The sequence below is a fragment of the Euprymna scolopes genome, chromosome 11 (genome assembly GCF_053919585.1).
Source record: "Euprymna scolopes isolate OS-2025 chromosome 11, ASM5391958v1, whole genome shotgun sequence".
Classification (NCBI taxonomy): domain Eukaryota; kingdom Metazoa; phylum Mollusca; class Cephalopoda; order Sepiida; family Sepiolidae; genus Euprymna; species Euprymna scolopes.
The window spans coordinates 109705486-109728098 of NC_136492.1; the positions used below are offsets into that span (position 1 = coordinate 109705486).

The window sequence follows — 22613 nt, forward strand, 5'->3', positions numbered from 1 at the left end:
TTTATTTTCCTATTATTTTATACGGTTCCAAGCAATGCCAGGTAGCCCTGCCAGTATATTAATAAATGTCTGTAGCCTGTTTGTATTTTTATTACAATAAGCACTATTTCTTTTCACAAATGAAAGTTAATTGAAGAATTATTACATTAGATTTTGTAATGCAATAGTTATTACATGGTTTAAAATTTGCATCTGTAAATTTATTTTTAGTCTTCACATCTTGTTGAAATTTTTTTTTTTTAATCCAGAGTCTTAGCTTCACAAGGAAATAAAGAAAATTATTACAAGTGGGGATTTTCGTTTACATATTTATGATTTTCAAAAGATTATTATGAAACAGGACAACATGACTGGAAAGACATTGTTCTTTAATATGATGTCATTGGGGATACAAACATCACTTCTGGTCAATGAAGTTTTGGATGATATAGAATATCAAGAGTTAATGACACAGGAGAGTCCATGTCCACTTATTGGGGAAACTGACTCCATTTAACATAATTACAGCAAAATAATTGACACCCCATCCACAAAAAATCAGACAATGTTCAAGTTTATATATAAATCAGATTTGTTTAAATTTTTTATCATTTTAAAATTACAAGTTAATGCAATGGTATGTGTTCATTTATCATAAAAAAAATTACAAAGAATAAAATTGAATGATAAAGTATACACGTTCAAATATTTTTATCAATTCATTGTTAGAAGTTTTAATTTTCATAAAGTTTGTTTTTCACTTTATAATTGATTTAAAAAAAAAAAAAAAATGAGTATAAAATTTGCAATGAAAATGACAAAAGAAATCATAAGTTTGGTACACTAACAAATAATAAATATTACTTAAAGTAACTGAATTAGCAACCCATGTACCTTAAATTACAGATTCTTTTTAATCTGCTTAATATATACAAATTAAACTCAACAACAATTTTTTACATTTTGAATGTTGTCTAGATTTCCACAACTGAATTAGGGTACTTTTGCACTACTAAATCAGGAAATGGCATGTTTCTCTCACTCAGGTGAGTTTTTTTTTTGTTTTAAGTTGATTTAAAAAAAAAAAAAAAATCAGATCTGGTGACAAAATCGATTACATTTTTGTGGCATTATCAGCTGATTTTTGTCAACACATATCAAATATGTTTTCAAGAAAAAAAATATGTTTTGCCAACAGATAAAAACATCCATCAATGTAAACTGAATGGTGGGTGAAGGTAAATACACATAAATTGCAGGTTGCTCACTATTGTTCAAATTTCAGGGTTTGAACTTCCATTTCTTTAAACTCCTAGAATGCTCAATGGCAAGGATGTTTCTTCAGATTTCAATAATAGTCAGTCATCATAACTGCATTCCAGTGATCCTGATACCTGGTCTTGTCTCTTTCAGATCCTGCTCATCACTCACCGAACCCAGGTTCTCAGGAAACCGGCCCATAAGTGAAAATAGGTGCATTTTGACGCTCATGTTGAAATCCAGGTTTCTGAAAGCATTCAGAATGTTGTTGACAAGTTCTGCGTAGTTTCTGGCCTTATTGTTGCCAAGCAACTTCATTAGCAGAACAAATGCCTTCCATGCTTCCAATTTCACTTTGTTCATTGAGTTTTCGAACTCTGGATCTCTGATGAGCTGTCGGATCTGAGGACCATCAAAGATGCCATCTTTTAACTTCTCCATGGTCAATTCTGAAAAAATCTGGCACAAGTAAGCATCTTTGTCCAGAGCCTTGGTGAACTGCTTGATTAAGCTGACCTTGATGTGAAGTAATGGAAAGAGTACCCTTTCTCTGCCAGAAGGTCGTTGATGATGTTCCTTTCTTTGCAATGCACCAATTCCTCCTGCACAGGCCAGTTTTTCTTCATGTATGCTGAGCACCAATTTTTTGAAGATTTCAAGGTTTTAAGACTTCAAACTGATCCCTTTGATATGATCACTCAGACCTGAATACTTCTTGTCATTAAAATAATCATTTCCAATCAAAACATGACATTTTACCACAACTAACTTTGAAAATGCTCAACACAATTGAGCAAAAATGTTAAAAAAAAAGAAAAAATTAAAAAAAATGACATGTGGCCATAGCTCAAAAACTTTCACTAATTGAACAAAACCAATATGGATTTTGAATTCAGTGCATCAGATTCGTCCTAAATCAGCTGAAAAAAACACAAACAAATTTGTTGTAGACCAGTGTTACTTTTAAATTCAGCTCACATATTTATAGGCGCGGGGGGGGGGGGTATCAACTCCTCAAGAGAACAAGCGTTTTTCTGCAATAAAGTTATATGAAGTTAGCTTTCCAGTAAGCAACATTTGTTTATGAATTTTGTTTGAAAACGGAGGGGGAGGGAGAGAAAAGAAAAAAAATTCTTAACCTATTTTAATCAAGATTCTTAAAAGAAAATGGCCATAAAAATGCACAAACTTTATGGATAACTGATTGATATTCTATCAGATATGCATAAACAATCATTTTTTTTTAGATTTTAAATTCAAATATTCATTAACATCTACTCAATAGTCTTTCCTGTTTGGGTTGATTAATATACAAATGATTAATATACAAATGATTAATATACAAATGATTCTCTTTCTCATTTAAAAACCAGAGAGAGGCTTTACATTTCCTGTTAACAACCTTCATTTTGTAAATAGAATTTTTTCCCCTCAGAATCTTTCAAACATTATAAAAATTTCCTCAAATGTACAATTTACACCGTGAAATTCTAATGTGATTTACAAGATCATTTTTAACCATATACCCATCAAAGTTTTTATAAAAATTTATTATACATTTATATACTCATTTCAGGAATTTAGAGTAGTATAAAAAAAAATGTGCAAATTTATATATATTAGTAATTAAATTATGCTATCAAATTATAAACTTTAAAAAAAATTAAATTGTTAAACAAAAACAATTTGATAATTTTGTGAGATAACATCATGTAAAATAGTTTAAAAAAAAAAAAAAATTAACAGTAAAATTTGATTGCAGCTAGCTTGAAATTTCAAATGTATACAAACATAAAATATAAATACATATTGGCAGTTGGATTTTATATGAAACTGCAGTCCTTTTTAATTTATATAAGTATTTTATTTAAAAACTATGCATTACAGTGTAGGTTGGGGTTAATGGAGTTTTCAATCTGGCCATGTCAGGTATGGAATAGGAAATGACTAGAGGTGAAGAAAAAACTATTCAGCATCATTCAGCAGGTGAAGAATTTGTGAAAAAAAATGTGGGGAAAAACAAATCACTGGTTTAAGACAAGCGGTGTTCGCTTTTGTGTTCCCCAAGTAATGTACAGATTTTAAATAAAATACCTTATATTAGCTCTTATAGAACCTATGATAGAGCGCTTTTTATTTTTCAACTAACTTATAGTGTGTGCTATAAATGTAGTATAATTGCATAGTCAGTAAAAATAACTTTAAACAATCGAGTATAAGGGAGATAACTCCCTAACTTGAATAAAATTACTTCAACTTTATTACAATGTTTAAAAAGGCAAATTTAACTAAAGCAATAGTTTTTGCTTTTTGTTTTTTACCTAAATTTTAACTAAAAGACTTCATCTATAACTATTTACTCCTGCAGGTTTTTAAATTTATTTTCTTTAAATAAAAAATAATGTGGGGTTAAATAGAGTTCTCTCCCTTGAACGGCAATATAAATATTGAAAGCTCAATAATTATTTTAGTAACAGATATAAGTGAGACTAACTACAAGAACCATGAAAGTTTAGGAATGGCATATTGTGCAAATCTGCAAGTATTTCATTAGACATACTAACGTTTTTAATGGTTTTAAATCTCGTTGTAGTGGTGAATTTTTTTATTGTCGATTGAATTGGTTGCTTTAATTTTGTATAAATGCTAAAATTTCTTGTCATTGTTTTTATATAAAAATAGCCTTACCTACTTGATATTGGTAAAGAGTATTCTTTCAATTTTGTTTTGTCTTTTGTTACCAAAGGAAAAGAAAGGATTTTAAAAGTTTAATGAAATTATTAACTGAACCGAATTGTTACAGAACTATGTTGTTAATGCGATGCTATTTTAACTTTTTAATCAATGATGATTTCCTAAGAATTTTAAAATCAGAAATGATGTTTTAAATGTGTTAAAATTCTTTTCAAATTACGAAGGATTATAAAGTTTTTTTGGTTTTTTTTCAACAATTAGCAAAACATTTTTAAAACGTATTATAGTAGATATGTCATATTTAAATAATATTTTTTAATTATTTTATTTTATGCTTTTTTAATGAAATTTAAAAAAAAAAAAAAAATGAAATGCATAATTTTCAAAATTATGTTGACACAAAGGTATAACAGAGTTTTATTCATATAGAATTGCTTGAACCTCGAGTAATATTTTCTCCTTTTGTATTTGTTGTTTTTAATTTAAAATCCAACACAAAAACAAATAAAATAACTAAACAATTTAATCGTAGCATTGGAAATTATATAAATTTTCTACATTTAAGGGAATTTACATCACATCAACTACAGAAAACTATATAATATCCCAAAATATTCAGTTAAATCCAAGTGAATGGTTATTTTTAAAGTTACAATTAAATTCATACTCGATCATTACACCGAAGCTGTTGCAGACCATGAACCTCAAAAGCTTTGATCTACAACAGCTTTGGCGTAATGACAATGCCATGGTCAGGTGGATGTTTAACAGCAAACTGAAGGATAGAATTCTTTCAGCTGAACTTTATCAGAAATTTGGTATTGGTGAGATTTTGGATGCCTATGTGTTTGACATCTCAAGTGGTTTAGCCATGCACAATGTGTATCATATATTGCATCACCTCCGTGACATGTATGGATACCCCAGGCACTAAGGAACGTGGTAGACCGAAGAAGATCTAGCTTGACTGCATAAGTGACTTGATGGTACACAACTTGACTTTGAATTGAATGGCATGAACAACAAGCGTATGACGTAAATTACTGGTGTGATATTTGTTATTCCAATTTTCACATACAAGAATGTTTGCTGTTAATGATAAATGTTAGCTGTTGCTTTTTGTCAGCAGGCTACTTCTTTTTGTTTACCTCCTGTTACCCCCCCCCCCCGGTCCGGTGTACCCTTTCCTGGTTCCCAAGATAATAATCTCCCTTTCATTGAGCTGTACATTACAACTGGGACACTCGTAACACCTTAAATACCAAAATTGGATGATGATGGCTTGATTTTTCTTATCGATATTTATACAATCTTACAGATGGTGACAGTTTAAAAAACAAAATATATTTTATTTACTTGTAAGAATTTTTTTGAAATACAAAAGTAAAACATTAAAAAAAATTTTTTTTTTTTTTAATTTAAAATTATTTTTTTTATTAATGTCATAAATTGTCCATGTTACTTACCTACAGAGACTTTTCTTCCATCAACTTCAGTGTCGTATTTATATAGCGTTACAGCATAGGTCGATGACTGATGAGGTTTACTGATAAGTGAGCTAAGAAAAATTTGCAACAATGAGTGTAGAAAAATTTATTCAAAAAATAAATTTAAAAACATGTGACATCTTCTGCATATCAAAGATTGTTGCTTGTCTCCCCAACACATACCTCTTCGCAATAAATCTCCCCAACACATACCTCTTCGCAATAAATCTCCCCAACACATACCTCTTCGCAATAAATCTCCCCAACACATACCTCTTCGCAATAAATCTCCCCAACACATACCTCTTCGCAATAAATCTCCCCAACACATACCTCTTCGCAATAAATCTCCCCAACACATACCTCTTCGCAATAAATCTCCCCAACACATACCTCTTCGCAATAAATCTCCCCAATAAATCCCCCCTCCTTTTCATTAATGATTTTCCATTTCTTTTCAGATTATGCAGCTAATAAGTATGTCATCTATGATTCCAGATGCAAAATATAAATTTGAAATCAAAAGAAAAAGAAATACTTATAGGATCTGATATTGTCATTTTATAATGTTACAACCAAGATATTATTTGATGGATTAAAAATTTACATAAAGTGAAAATAATACAATAATAATGGATGAACTTGAACTATGGATAAAATAATAGTGTTGCCTACACTATAATAGAGAGAATAAGTTCCATTCTACACAATACACCATTCTAATCATCATATTCGATTTAACAACCACTTTACATGCTGTTAGACAACTTTTAGAAATTAACTCCAAAACTGACCTATCTCTGGACACATCGTTATTGCTCTTTTTCTGAAGTAAATCCCCATTATATTCTCCCAGGTTTTTTTGGTCTTCAACTGCATTTACAAACCCAAGAACTATCATCCATCCTATGTGACCAAACCAATGAAGTCTCTTTTTCTGCATGCATCCAGTAAAGCAAATGGCCCTGACTGGTATTCCAATTATAGTACTCAAAAAACTTCAACCAGAATGAGCGGCCATTGGTAACAGTGGTAGGCAGTTGAAGGCAGATTTTTTTTTGGGGGGGGGGGGGGCGAATCCCCATCGTTATAGGGGGTGGTGTAGGTTAGAGTGCCAAGCTAGAAATTTTTTCAGGAGTTGTATACTTTTCAGTCGACTCCACCATTTTAAAATAGATATTGAAATCAAGAATTTTTCTGATTTATCTGCAGCCAAATTTCAGATATGAAGAACAAGAAAATCAAGGTGATCTGAACAGTTCACATGTGGGAATCCATATAAAATCACTAAAATGATGAGAATGAAAAAATATCCAACAAAATCCCTAAAAAGGATACAAGCTATCAATAAGGAATCTTTCCATCAATCTGAAATGAAAAAAAATATTAGAAAAGTTAATTAAATAATTAAAATATTTGATTGAATTCAGAAAAAAACATTTCATTTGATAAATTACTCAAGAGTTTTTTTTTATCACAAAAATTGGCTGAAAATAAATTAACTATTCAATGCTGGCAATTGTGTTTCATAAAACTTATCTAATTCTATGATGGAGGACTACACCACTAGGAAACAACTTCTTTTCCTATTGTCCTGTATTCCTAATTTTAATGAGATCGTTATATAGCCGTTTATATAACGAGTGTAAATGTAAATATTTGTGTGTGTTTGTGATCGTCTGTAGTGTTTGTGATTGCATACTATGTGTCAATCCATGTGATCATTTAGTGCATATTATGTTTGGTGCGTGTGTGACACATACAGATACAGTTCCAATGAAATGAATAAACATCTTTGTCTGCTTGGCACCAGGCAAAGGAGAAACATACCTCTTTGTAGTCACAAAAGGTTTTATATTCAGGACCACAGCCATGTTCTGGATGTGGTTCTGAATATACAACCTATTTTCTCTTCTAAAAACTCGTGATAACCAAATTATATTTCACACATTTAATGTTTATTTTCATGGTTGTGACTTTTACTCTCAGTACACACCATTTCTTTTTGGAAATTATATCCTGCTAACTTCTCAGTCGACTACTTCCATGACTGTCAATGTCAATTCGCAGACTAGAACTCAACTCTAACTGATCTGTTCTGTCAATATATGAAAATCCTTCCTTTGTTAGTTGACTCTAATATCACATGACACAGTCAATCCTTATTATTCTAGATTAACTTTTGTTTTGCTAAAACCCACGTTCCCATTTTCATTATATTAACAAATCCTGCAACATTTTGATCAAAATATCTGGCTTAGTTTTGAGAAAGAAAGAAAACGATGGTTGTTAGTATTTAATCCTTAATCTGTTTTTTTTTTTATTCATAATCTAGTCCATCAACTATTATGGTTGTTATGTTGTTCTTGTTATGTTATTTTATTATGTTGTTATTATGCTATGTTATTATGTTATTTTATTATGTTATTTTATGTTATTATTTTATTATTATGTTATTATTATATTATTATGTTATATTTTTATTGTTATATCAACAGAGGATGTGAAATTTTCCACTTTTTCAATACTCTTCCAGATCTTTTTTTATTACTGAATTGGTGTCCATCCTCGTAAACCTTCCTCTTAGTAACTAACCAGAGGTTTTCTATAGAATTTAAACCCGGGCTCTGGTGAGGCCAATCCATCAGTCGTTCACTGATCTGAAAGCCAAGCTTTGTGAACCGAGAAGCATGACTTAATACATTATCTTGTGCAATGAGATTGTGTTTGATATCATCATTCTCTGAACTCAACCAAAGCAATAAATTCTTTTCCAAGAATGAGCAATAATTCATTTTAACAACATCAGGAACCAGAAAAGGCTCAACGTTTTCATTGACAGATCCCAGCCGAAGTTATTACCCCTTCGCCTCCCTGTTGACATTTTGACGATAGACGAGGATTGATGCCTTTTAGAAACTGTTCTTTGGACCAACCATCAAGGTCGTCCAGCATTGCTCAAATTTCATCAATTCATAGAACATTGTGAAAATTTGTTTTCAGATATTTAGTGGTCCATGCTAATCGCTTCTCACAGTTTATATCATTCAAAGGGCGACATTTGGTCAGTAATCCCTGGTCTGCCATTAGTTTCAAAATTCAATTTTAGATCCTTTTCAAAATTTTGGTAATCTCTGCATGATCAAAAATGGTTTTGCTTGTACTGTGTGGGTTTGCAGACAAACTTCTTTTGATTTTTCTTGAATTTCTTGATGTGATCACCCTTGGTCTGCCACTTTTGTGTTTTTTCCTTCCTTCTTTATCTTTATTGACAAATCATTTCACAGTTCGATGGTCTTGCTTCAGATTCTTAGCAATTTTTAAAGTAGATTTCTTCAAATGCAAGTAATTTCACAATTTTAACCTTTTCACTGGTTTTGAGTATTTTTTCTTTAATCAGAATTAAGAAATTTTAGTAATCTGCAAAAACTTTTGGTTCACGTAAAAATAAAAATATATGAAAATGAATTCATTTTGACTAAATTTATAAAACTGCATTTATGCAAGTTACATTGAATAGCGAACTGCAAATGATAATTGAACTATAAAATGCCCCGAGGAAGAATTTATCTGAAAATTAGCAGCCGCAATCATATCTGCTGGTTAGAAAAAGCGCAAAGGCGGCCAACTGAAGACTTGGATAGGAACAGTGAAGACAGAAATTGAGCTGGTAGCTGACCTCTGCATTTTTGGTGTTCGATGCTAGAATTGGGAGTGGCTGAAGTATGCCAAAAACTCAGGTGGGGTGGGGATTGCTTGGTGCGAGATGCAATGAACTGACTCAATCCATCCTGGATGAATGCTGTTACAGTTATGTGGTTTAAAAAAAAAAACGAAGAAAAAAAAAAAAAAATGACCAGAATTTTTTTTCAACCATTTAAAATAAGACGGCCATAAAAATCAAACAAACAAAGTTTTTTCAGAAACCATCTGTTCTGATAAACAACTAATCACATCATTAAGTAAATTTTGAAAATTTAATTGTGTAAAAAAGCTATTGGTGTTTTGATTGTTGGAGTAACTTGATCAAATTAAAACAGCATATTTGTAAGATATTAATGTAGGGGATCAGTAAAAGAAAAAATTGTGTGTGCCAATAATAAGTTCAATCACAAGTCTTTGTCCAAAAAGGCAAAGCAATTTTAAAGAGTAAAGCAAAGGGGCTAAGGAAATAATGAACATATGAAAAATACAACCTTCTAATCACAACAGACAAAACACATTTTCGCTTACCAAACTCAAAACCCTTCACTGTTAATAACAGAAAAACCACTATTTTATTCCTAGCAGGGTGGAAAGAAAATTAGCATAATTCTTCTGAAAAAAATTTTGGATAACAATTTTTTTTTCTTTCTTTAGTCAAACGATTTACAAAAATTTTCATATCTTATTAAAAATCCCTCTACATTTTAAAATAAAACCGTGATCATTGCCTATCCAAGGTCTTTGCTATAATCTATAATATAAATATCAATCATTGGTTTGTGTGTGTGTATGTATGTATGTTTGTATGTCTCACTAAAACTTTTGACACACGTGATTAACACTGACAAAATTAGTATCATTTGAAAGCTCAGTCTCGGTCAAAAAATATCCAAAAATTGTCCAAAAACATTCATTCTTTCACCGTCAATTGGGCCATTTTCTACAAGGAGGGGTCACTTTTTTGTCAACATTTTTGCAGTCATTCACGCCTAGTCATTTCTCATAGTCATATGCAAAAAAACTTTTTTTTTTTAACACCCGTGACATCACAAGTCATGTGGGCAAGACAACTAAATGTTTTCCTTTTTTTCACCTCCTTTTCCTCTTAGCGTTACAGGTTTGAGCGGCTACTTTTTTTCTTTTTTTTTTCTGTACTCGCATGGATACTCACAGGTATTTATTTTTTATAGAGACTTATGTTGTTCAATACACATGCTATTTTTGCTTATAAAATGTTGCTTTCGCTTTTGCTTCTGGCTGATGGCACCCAGACGACGCCCTACCCCCATTGTCATAATTTTTTTTTTTTTTTTTTCTTTTTAATTAAAAGCAGATTTTACGATCCGGCAACCTACCCTCCCCTTCCAATTTTTTTTTTTTGTTTTTACAACCGGACAATGCCAGGCGCCCTCCGCTAGTCGTACATATACTTTAAAAATCATATTTAAGTTGATGCAAAGTGGAATTGGCAGTTTCTAGTATATCTCCAAGGAACAAGCTAACCTGCCACCATTCAACATCTGGTCCACATTCTGGGAGGTGGTGAGACGGTTACGATGTGGAAGGGCTGAAATAGGATGTAACTTTTAATATATTTTATGTTTTTCTTTACGCTCGCATTCGGACAACAGTGGGCGATTATACAGCTATTTTTATTCATTTTTTTCTTCTTTCCTTTTGTAAGAAAAATTAATTAGGCTGACAAAATTTATTGATTGATAAGCTGGTTTTATCAAAAACAGAAAAGCAAAAAAAAAAAAAAATAAAATAAGGAAACACATAAGAGAAACAAAAATTATTGCAGTTTCAGTTTGAATCCAAATTTTTTTTCTCCACATCTTAATTGTTGCCATTTTTCTGTTTCTACTCTTGTACTCTATGGCCTTCTTCACTTGCAGACACATGACCAAATAGATAAAGAAAGTTAATGTAAATGTTGTTGAATTACGCTGGACAACAATTTTTTCTTTTTGAATGTTGTCTAGATTTATACAACTTATTTAAGGTACTTTTGCACTGCTGGATCAGGAAATGATATCTGTTTCTCTCCGTCAAGTTAGGTTTTGATGCTCAGTTGATTTGAAAAACAAAAAAAAAAAAAAAAAAACTTTGTGACAAAATCGATTAGATTTTTGTGTTATTATCAGTTTATTTTTGTCAACATACCATCCTAAATATGTTTGAAATAAAAAAATGTTTTGCCAACAACCGATATTGATTACCTGATAGAACCATCGATAAAGATAAGAACACATAAATTGCATGTTGCTTCATTATTGTTCAAACTTCGGGGCTTGAACTTCTGTTTCTTCAGACTCCTAGAATACTCAGCAGCAGGGAGTTCTCTCTTCAGATTCTCACAGTAGACAGCTATCATGACTGGTTCCCAGCAACCCTAACACTGTCACCACCTTTTTCATGGAATCTCTCCACCTGCTCGTCACTCATTAAACCGAGGTTCTCAGGAAACCAGTCCATATGTGAAAAAAGGTAGTGCATCTTGATGTTCATGCTGCAGCCCAAATTTATAAAAGTAGTCAGCATGTTGCTGACAAGTCTTGTGTAGTTTCTGACTTTATTGTTGCCAAGAAAGTTCTTCACTACCAGAACAAATGCATTTCATGCTTCTAATTTCACGTTGTTCATTGTTTTCGAACTCTGGATTTCTGATGAGCTGTTGGATCTGAGAACCATCAGAAATGTCAGCTTTCAACTTCTTCATGATCAATTCTGGAAAAGCCTGAAGCAATCACTATCCTTGTCCAAAGCCTTGATTAAGTGCTTCATTAAACCGAGTCTGATGTGCAGTGGTGGAAAGAGTATTCTGTCTGTCCACCAGAGAGTTGTTGTTGATGTTCCTTCCTTTGCAATACACTAATTCCTTTCACACAGGCCAGTCCTTGTTTGTGAAATGCTGCACTGATCCTTTTCCGACATAATCACTCAGAACTATCGGATTTGAATACCTGCTGCCATTAAAGTAATCATTTCCAATCAAAACAATTATTCGACATGGCATTTTACCCCCCTCCTCCTTCTACTGTAAAATGTAAAACTTCTAAAATGTTCTACGCATGTATACATGCCAACAAAAACGTAAAAACCAACATGTAGTCATAACTCAAAAAATTGATCTGATGGAGTAAAACTGATTCTTGGATTCAGCGCATCAGATTCGTCCAAAATCAGCCGAAAAAACGCAGACAAATTTGTTGTTTACCAGTTGTATCAATAGCTGTCAGTTTAAGAGTTATCTCCCTTGCACCATGTTTTCTAAAAAGTACGATATTTAGAAGAAAAGGAGTTATCTGCCCTTAGTTTCTTTTATTTGTTGTAAATTCCTTTGTGTTTGATAATTTAGGGTTGTCAGATTAGCATTTTTATGGCCAAATTTCGTGAATTTGCTTTCTTTAAAGTAGTTTGACCTTCAAAAATTGTATTTGACCTTTTTAAAAATTTGGCTTCGATTTTTTTTTTTTTTTTTTTTTTTCTGATTATTTTACAAAAATATTTATTTGACAATAACTATTAAAGAAAATACAATAAAGAAAACGTTATAATTAAATATTTTTAAGCTGCTGGGGGGTAACAATCAAACAAAATATCCATTTACAGGTTTCTTTCAGTTAAGTTATGGAAAGCCAGTATTTAGTATCGAAAGCTAAACACATCGTCTTCTCCATTATTCATTGAAAGTCAAATATCAATCGACCAATTTGAACTTCCATCTTATCAAAATGTAGGAGCTATTAATTTGTAAAGATATGACGTAAAAGACATTGAATTTTTTTTTGTTTTAAAGAAACAGATAATTGCGAATCATCTATAAATTACACCTATAAAGTGTAATTATTTCAAAGTAAATTCTTAAAATAACTTTTCCAAAGACATTGTCTAATTTTGATTTCAATTTACGTATATCTTAAATGTTCTCATAAAATTTAATTCAAATGGTGTGTATATAAAATGTCGGTTTATTTGATTTACAACAAAAATCAACAAATTGAAAATAACGAGGCCAAATTTGTTTGGCGAATTGAGAGGGGCAGGGGCGTCAATAAATCATATCACATTTTGTCTTACAATTTTTAAAAGCTTCCTTTAAACTAATTAATCACCTGAATATCGCATTAACTTTATGGGTCTAATCCTTCTTCAAATATATTGTTTTAATGTTAATTTTATAAAAAAAAATGACATGCAAGCTTAAAGGATAGGTTAGTAAAACTCTAAACCCATCAAAATCTGAAAACAAGCAAATCAATCTCGAAGTGGGAGTGGAAACTAGTGGGAGATAAAAGAAAAATAGGGATAAAGAATGAGAAACGATTGTGATCTCCAAAATAAAGTTATTTTTATAAAGTACTTTATACTTTTATATTATCCAGTTTGGAAACTTAAGTGCTGTGAATGTTCTGAACTCATTACTCAAATAGACTTGTGTGTAGTTCAAAGTCTAAAATAAAAATGCTGAGTTTTGCCTTTCATTGAAGGTGAAAAAAAATCGGTCATGACAGTTTGGAAGATAAACAAGTTCCTTACATTAGACTTTAATCAAAATGCATCCAGCGGTTTGTACATTATGATTTAATGTACGTTGTTAAATAAATCCCAAAATAGTCCATATATTTTTGTAAACGTAGAAAATGCACTCAGGTAGTGTATATTACACACATATATTATTCTATTACTTTTCAAATATTTTCCTCACAATTTATTGAAAATCGTGATACAACTAAAGATTTTTTTTTTTTTTTTTTTAAACAAAGTCGACTTGTATTAATTTATTTTTAGTGTACAAAATACTATTTGAATTTTATTTTTCATAAATAACTGAAAATAGTCGACGATTGATATGCAAAATAGAAAAATGGTGTAGGAACACATCGCCCTCTCCCATGTTAAGAATGAGTTTTTAAATAATAGTACTATTTAGAAAACCATTCTTAACATGGAGGGGGGGTTCTCATTATTTTGTGCTTTCCCTTTAAGAAAGCAAATATTTTTTATTATAATTATAAAGATTCGGTCAGCTATTAGATTAATTTGAAAAATTAAGATAATAGTAATATTACTAATAACAATAATGGCAAAGGTGTAGATTAACACCTTAAACTAAACACCCATCTCCCCGCAAAAAAAATAGATTCTAACTTATAAATGATTACGTGTAAAAAAATTTGATAATTGCAGAAAGAAAAAAAAAAGTATGGGGATTTTACAGTATATGCAACAAAATGTAAAAGTGGTAAATAAACAAATAAATGTTATCAAAGGCAAAATAAGTTACGCTTCTACTTACCTGGATAAGTTTTTTGTGTTTTAACTTATTTTAAAACTTTCATTCGGTTCAAAAAAACAAGTAGTGCCAAGTTAGTAAGCTAAACCAATAACAACAAGGCCAACAAGAACACACTGCCTTTGGAGTGTCAGCAATGGCTCAAAACTCGATAAAATAAAGAAAATACTGATAGAAATCAACCCAACAAATGTCACTATGACATTTATTGGGTAAATTTCTATCAGTATTTTGTTTTATTTTCATGATTTAAACGATTATCGAGACTTCCCAGTTGAATGTCTGATATCTTGTTCTAACTTCCCAACTCGGTACTATTTGTGTTTCTAATTAAATAGACACTTGAAAATGTGTTACACCACACAAGGTAGGTAGAAGAGTAACATATCTTGCCTTTGATAACATTCATGTGTGTATTATGTTTGTTGTTTTTTTTACCACTATTTCATTTTGTTATATATATATTGCAAAATTCTTAAAATTATTTTAGAATCTTGAGTGGGAGATCGGTTTCATATATAAATTTAACATCAAATAATCATCATTACACCGTTTTAGGGATGTTCACTGATACTAACTCTAAGTCCGTCTGACAAGGGCATAAAGCCATGTGTAATCACTTAAAATAGTAGACACCCACCAAAATACACAGAATTTAACTCACAAAGAAAAAAAATTGGATAACTGCTCTAAAACACTAGAATATCTTGGAAATAATTCATTTTACATTAAATTTGTGTGAATCCGATCTCCTGCTCTCAAAGAAATAGTTTTACATTTAATTTCTTTATAATACCAATAAATGTTTAGCAGTATTTCTTTTTCATGACAAAACTGTTTTTATTGCAATTTAAACATTTTTTTGGTATTTTTGTAAATACTACATTATTATGAAATTATTGGTACTTCTTTTGTTTTGTTTTTTTTTTCTTGACAATTTGCAATTATAAATTTATAATAAGGTATTATATCTTTGTACCCAATATGAATTTACAAAAAAAAAAAAAAAAAAAAAAAAGTAAAAGAAAAAAAAAGTGATTCCGAAATTTTTAAGCAATTACATGTAAACAGCCTAAAAAACTTCCTGGTAAAAACTAATAAAACAACAAAACGTCAGTTTCACATATAAATATATCATAAAGTGATCTCACTTTCAGACCAGACAGGGTTTCAAGAATATGTAACCAATTTTGTTTGTTTTAAATCTCGTTATGTTCCTGATCAAACTTTAGCATAATAAATGTTGTTAAGTCATAAAAGAACATTACTTTCTTACTTCTAGCCTTAAGTTTGGGTGATAATACGATAACTTTGCTAGTCATACTTAGAGTTAGTGGTAAAAATTGAGTTAACCTTCCTAAAAATTTAGAATAGACGGAAATGGGGATCATTTACATTCAATTAATACATTCATTGTGAGATTTTCATCTGCATTTTTAACTGGTGTCAAAACTGAAAAAGGTACAATAAAACATTATTTCAGAGACCAGACAACAAGTAAAGTCAAAATGGTGCCAGCAAAATAAAAAGCAAAACTTGTTCTAACATTATAAATCTCATATTACCAATGATCTCTCTAAGAGGTTCATATAGCAAATAGGTACAAAAAGAAATTTGAACATTTGAAAAGATTTGATAAGGGAGTAGGCAAGTGAACTCTAAAATATTTACTTTGTTTACCATAATTTACTATTTAAAAAAAATTACATTAAAATTTAAGAGTCTAATAGTAAATTTGGTAAAGGGATTCCTAATCTGTGATCTTGTGGCACTTTTATGCTATAAATGAACAACCTTCTAATAAATAAATACATCATGTTTGTTTCAGTTTTTTTATTGTCAAGAAAAAATTTTTTTTAAAGAATCGTTTTTAGAATTGGTAATAAGGCTATAATTTTTCTAATTCTGATATCCCAAAATGCTCCGATTTTTCGGAATCTCGATTCTGATTCATCATTCCAACACTAGTATGAGCACTCTGAAAAACTTAAGTAAAAAAAAAAAAACAGCAGTTATTTTAGAATTGAGATTGAGGGATCAGTTGCATATAAGTTTAATGTAACATGATCTCTCACTTTTTGGCCAGACAGTGTTTGAATGGCATCTAATTATTCTAGTTCTTGGCCGTAAAGTATTCTCTTTTTTTGGAGTGGGGGGCACCTAAACTTAAGGTTAATAAAATTAAGGGAAGGATTTGGGGGAACTGTTGCCACATGGACTTAGGGTTTATGGTAGAGGTAATGAAGGTTTTTTTTCAATCCCTCTCCCTCAAAAACACACAAAATTTATCTCACTTAACTAGAAGAAATCAGGTTATATACTTTTAAAATGCTATTTGGATAGACAATTGGTTCGAATTGGGTTATAAATATACATTAGATTTATATGCAAAATCAATTCCCAACTCTAAATTCTGAAATAATGTTTTTTTTTCCAACATGTAATTGTTGAAAAAAGAATCTTAGTTTAAGGAGTAAGATTTAAATTAAGGTACTCATCTACAAATTTATCAACAATTATTCAAATATAACACTTTCAAATATTCTTTAAAGTTCTCCAATATACTTTAAAAAAATAATATCCAAACTGTAAAGTGTATTATTAATGATTTTTAGCACAAATGAATTTATCTAAGAAAAAAATATATATATAACTGTGAAACTAATCCCCCACTATAAAAGAATTGTTTTTGTTTTTTTTTTCTTTCTGACAAGTTTTCAGGGTGTTCACATGTAACTGCCCCTAGCCCTAACCTAAAGTCAGAGTGGCAAGCTTTCTTTCTCTATGTACTAGACCCTCTTAAAAAACACACAAAACTATAAAAAAAATAAATAAATATCACTGGATATATTTCCCCATAAAGAAGTGGTTAACTGTCCTAAAAGGTTAGAATGGCCCTAAAATCTAAGAATATTTTACAATAATTTTTTATACTAATTTTTTTTTTTCTGTCAAGTTTTTCAGTGTGTTCATATGTAGCTGCCTAAAAAAGGAAGAATTACATATTACATATTTTGGGGATCGAGTGGGGGACGATTTAACAGGTGTTAATACCAAAGAAATATTGTAATGTATTAATTTTTAAACAGTCCTAATATTAGATTTCAGTTTCTTGTACATAAAATGCATTACAATTAAACTTTGAGTTCTCTAATAGATACATGGAATTTTTATGGTATTGCAAAATATTTATGTGCATTTACGGCAGATTACTTGGAAATCATTAATTTCTGAAGATTTTCAATGGTATATTCGTATTCCTTGAACAAAAGTACTCCATTGCTTCATTTTGTGCTTTAACAAAGATATAGCATTTTCACTGAAAAAGTAGTGTAAAAATTGTGACAAAACCATATGGTCTAAAAAAGAGAAAAATACCCAAACATGCGAGACACAAAAATAGTCATGTCTTTTGTATTTTTAGATTTAAAAAAAATTAAACAGATTCTTTCTTAGATCATCAAGCTCTTTCTATGTATGCCATTATTAAGCACTTTCAATAGTTTCATGTGTATTGTTATTGCATATAAATACACATTGCTGTTAATTCTAGATAGAATTAGTAGATTTAATATGGGCTGCAGCTTCTTAAGTCTCCTAGGAATTGCCACAAGTGTTTTTACACTGAATGAGAGTAACCTTCATTGCTTACTCTTTTTTGTCTTTTCGTCCTCATTTTCCATGAACAATGTTTCTCACAAAGAGAGAAGAATTGACATTTTCTGAGTCAGCTATTGTATTCAATGGATGGCACATGGAGATTTTCAATCCTTATATATATATATGTACACACACACACACACACACACTAGTAGGGAGACCCGACGTTGTTTGGAATGAAATTATGATCAACAGATGTTTCACATTCCATATTTTTATTGTTATTGAAATCGGTGAAATCACCCATTTCCAATCAAATTGATTGTCTGCTCTAGTTGGGGACTCCCCACTGTGCACCAGGAGGAAGCTTCGCATGCCTTCCTGCAGTGACTTATTCCACAATACATTGTAGTCTACTTTGCACTGTAGAGAACCTACTGTTAATTTGATAAAATCATTTTATATAATCGTTTGAATTAAAGTCTAAAATGCAAAAGTCAAATATCAGAGAGGCGGTAGCACTCTCTATATAGGGATGGCCCGTACACGCCTATATACGCCTACAAAACAAAACTATCCAAATCTCAACTAAAATCAATTTATAAGTTTCAAAAAGCACATATTCTTACAGAGAAGCGTCTTACGAATCCAGCCAGTGTCAGAACGTCGGTTAAAATGTCAAAAGAGAGCAAAAAAAAAGGGTACAAAAATGGCCAATTGTTCTTCTTTCTTCTTTCTTTTGAGACGATGTATCTCGGTGTACGAACGGTCTCTGACAACAGTTCAAGCATCAATCGACTGCTCTTTACACGGAGAAGTGCAGTGACCCATCGCTTTTTAGCTAACTCCATAATTAAATAAGATTACGTGTAATAACAAGTTTTAAACACTATATACCCAATGTAGACAGACCACTTCGAACATGGAACTTCTCTCAAAAGGGACAGCTCCAAATAATACACCGGATGCTCACAGACGTTCCAGTTTGCCAGTGGCCTATATTTCTTGGACGCTGAATATTTGAGGTGAACGTTAAGGTCTTTTCTTTAAACAGTAACCCACCAGCGTTAATGAAACCACGAAATCTTTATCTCAGTTGATCAAAATTGTTATAAGAGTAACCTATCAGCAAGTACGACGTCAAAAAACAATGTTATAAAAACAAATAATTCTTCAGATTTTGGACTGTAAAATATGTACAAAATGTCAATGCTGTGACCAGGATTCGAACCTAGGTTAGCACGGCCACAACGTGGGGTCCTAACCTCTAGACGATCACGGCTAACACTGACGTCTGTCGCTCTTGGCAGAAAGACACATGACTACTGTCAAACTATTGAAAAATAAGGAGGAAACTTGAAATTCTCACGCATGCGCAAAAATACACTATAGCAACCATTGTTAAATGCAGCTGAATTTCTTCGCTCGCTAAGAAAAGTAGATCAGACCAGTTCTTCTAAGAACTCACCAAACGCCAAAGGAAATAAGTTAAATTAACCGCAAAAGAAACTGCAAGAAAGTCATCTTCTAAGAACTCACTGGAAGCTGACCAAAAAGAATCAAAATCCAAGCCCTAGCCACAAAAATAACTAGATATTGTGGCTACTATACACAATCTACTAATAAAAACAAGTAAGTTTTCTAAAATAAACTACAATAAATTAACCAAGTAACCTCACACTGTCACTGATTAGGACTTCATATAAAGATAACAACTACACTATTGGTGTATATACCGTTCCACACTTTAACTATTGGTGACGGGGCAGTATCTCAATTCTACGAGAGTTGTCTTGCTATAAGATAAGTGATATTATAGTAAGATACACATAAGTGTTATATGTTTACATTTAATAAAAAATGCCAAAGTCAGCACATAGTAAAAAAGCTCAGAGAAATATAGACTATTAAAAAAACAAAGTCAAGGTATTATCTGAGCAAAAAGAATACTATCAGAAAAATGCTGAAATAATAAAAATTAAGTATCATGCAAATCCTGAGGCAAAGAAGGCTGCCTCACGTGCTGACTCAAAAGCAGGGTATAACAGGGATCCCGAGAGGAAAAAAACTGCCTCACATGCTCTTTATAACAAAGAACCAGAAAAAAAGAAGGCTGCCTCACGTGCTCTTTATAACAAAGAACCAGAAAAAAAGAAGGCTGCCTCACGTGCTGACTCAAAAGCACGGTATAACAGGGATTCCGAGGGAAAAAAGCTGCCCCACGTGCTCTTTATAACAAAGAACCAGAAAAAAAGAAGGCTGCCTAACGTGCTGACTCAAAAGCACGGTATAACAGGGATCCCAAGGGGAAAAAAGCTGCCTCATGCACAAACTATTATAAATATAAATATCAAAAACTGCCAAATCTTTGCCAAAACGCCAAAGAATGAACCAAGAAAAATTTAATAGTGAAGGTATGAACATTTTAGAACTTTATAATACTCTAACTGTTTTATCAGAGAGGCGGTAGCACCCTCTATGTAATATAGAACCGATGGAGGACCAAGAGGCAACTCCTAAGGCCCAAAACCCAAAGACCTAAAACCTAGCAGGAAGCGACCTGCTACTAATGGAGGCGGCAATGAGCCGCCTCCTAAAAAAGACAATACTATCATGAATGTAAGTTTAAAAATAAGACTGTAAGTAAAAATACTAATTAACAAGAATAAAAAAGCATTGGAAATGCAAAAGGATATAGGGATGGTATGCCAAAAAGTATACAAACAAGATAACTATGAATGGCTAGGCACATGGAAATAGAATTGCATCCAAAGTATAGCCCTATAGCTTTTTACAACCGTAATGATGGCACGGAATGAAGATTGGAGAAAAGCTATAGGGCTATACTTTGGATGCAATTCTATTTCCATGTGCCTAGCCATTCATAGCTATCTTGTTTGTATACTTTGTGGCATACCATCCCTGTATCCATTTGCATTTCCAATGCTTTTTTATTCTTGTCATAGTTTAATTGTGCTCTAAATAGAAACATTCATTTTGAATGCACCCCTGTCTTATCAAAGCATCTACTGTTGATTTTATATACCAAGCCTTTCAACTTGTGCAGTGATAAAACTTATCAAATTCACTTTTGATATCAGGCCCATCAAAATCAAACTGTTCCTTCTTTAATCAGATTGTTTCAATTATCAATTTTCAATGTTTATCAGAAGGATTCTGATACAACAGCTAAATCTGACCCCCAAGATCGCCATGGGCATGGAATATGTGCCTACATTAAGGATGGCTTCCCGTGTGGCAGGGATATCTCTACAGAAGATCCTAATTTACCCTATATGTGCTTCAGGGTTGCACTTGCTAACACCACTGCATTTATATTTGCCCTCTATCGGCCCCACAACAGCGGAGTTACTATCTTTAAGAGCATATCTGAGAAAATAGACCACATACTGTCTGCACATCCCTCGGCTAACATCCACATCTGTGGTGACTTCAACGTCCATAACGTGGAATGGCTGACCCATTCAAATAAGACAGATGATGAGGGGAGGTTTTGTCATGATTTTGCCATTGCTTATGACCTCACTCAGATTGTTCGCGAACCCACCCGTGTGCCCGATATACCCGGTGGTCAATATGCAAGCCTCCTAGACCTTTTTCTCTCAACTTCCCCTGAGCTATGTTCATGTTCCGTTCATTCTCCTCTAGGATCCTCCGACCACTCCGTCGTATCAGTTAAGATAAAAACGAAATGTAATAAGTCCCCAGACATACCCCTCCACCGTACTGTATACCGATACTCTATGGCTGACTGGGATAGCTTCCGTAAATTCATATCTGATTTACCTCTGGACTCCATGTTTAAAAAGGAAGTGTCCTCTATAGTATCAAATCTGACCGAATGGTTAATTGTAGGCATAGACCAATTCATACCATCTAAAAAACTCCAACAAAAACCTAACAGCCAGCCATGGTTCTCCCCAGAATGTGCTGCTGCTATCGCGCACAGAAATCACTTTTTCCATAGCTACCAACGTAATAGATGCACTGAGACTAAAGCTGCTTTCAGGACTGCCAGCAACCACTGTAAAAGAGTAATAAAAAATGCAAGAGAGCTATATGCCCAGTCTGTTAAATCCAAGGTAGCTGATCAGCGGCTTGGTTCCCGCCAGTTTTGGCAAATAACAAATAGGATCCTGAACAGAAGTGTCCGTTCTATCCCAACCATTATCAATGGACCAGAGGTCATCTTGTCAGCGTCAGACAAGAACTTTGCAGCTAATTCTACCCTATGCGACGAAGGCTATCAACTCCCCATATTTCCTCCTATAACACAGAACAAGCTAGGTAACATACAAATATCCGTGCATGAGGTCGCCAAGCTAATAAAGAACCTAGATTCCAGTAAAGCAACTGGCCTTGATGGCATCCCAATTATAGTGTTAAAAAAGCTTCAGCCAGAACTCGCTCCCATACTTACGTAACTATTTAAGCGCTGCCTTAAGGAGAAGTGCTTTCCGACTCCCTGGAAGACCTCATCAGTTTGCCCTGTATTTAAGAATTCAGGTGATAAGTCATCTCCCTCTCAGTACAGACCAATAAGTCTCCTGTGTGTTATGAGTAAGTTG

General features: G+C 32.3%; 1 protein-coding gene across 2 annotated transcripts in view; it reads right to left on the minus strand.

The window, feature by feature from the left end:
* LOC145288067 (rab-like protein 2A) overlaps nt 1-22613 on the minus strand; it is a 268601-nt gene that overhangs the window by 225795 nt on the left and 20193 nt on the right. For both annotated transcript variants that reach the window (XM_080136120.1, XM_080136121.1), the window contains exons 2-3: nt 6759-6788; nt 5400-5479 (exon numbers count right to left, since the gene is read on the minus strand). In XM_080136120.1, coding sequence (XP_079992246.1) covers nt 5400-5479; nt 6759-6788 — 110 coding nt within the window. The remainder of the gene's footprint in view (nt 1-5399; nt 5480-6758; nt 6789-22613) is intronic.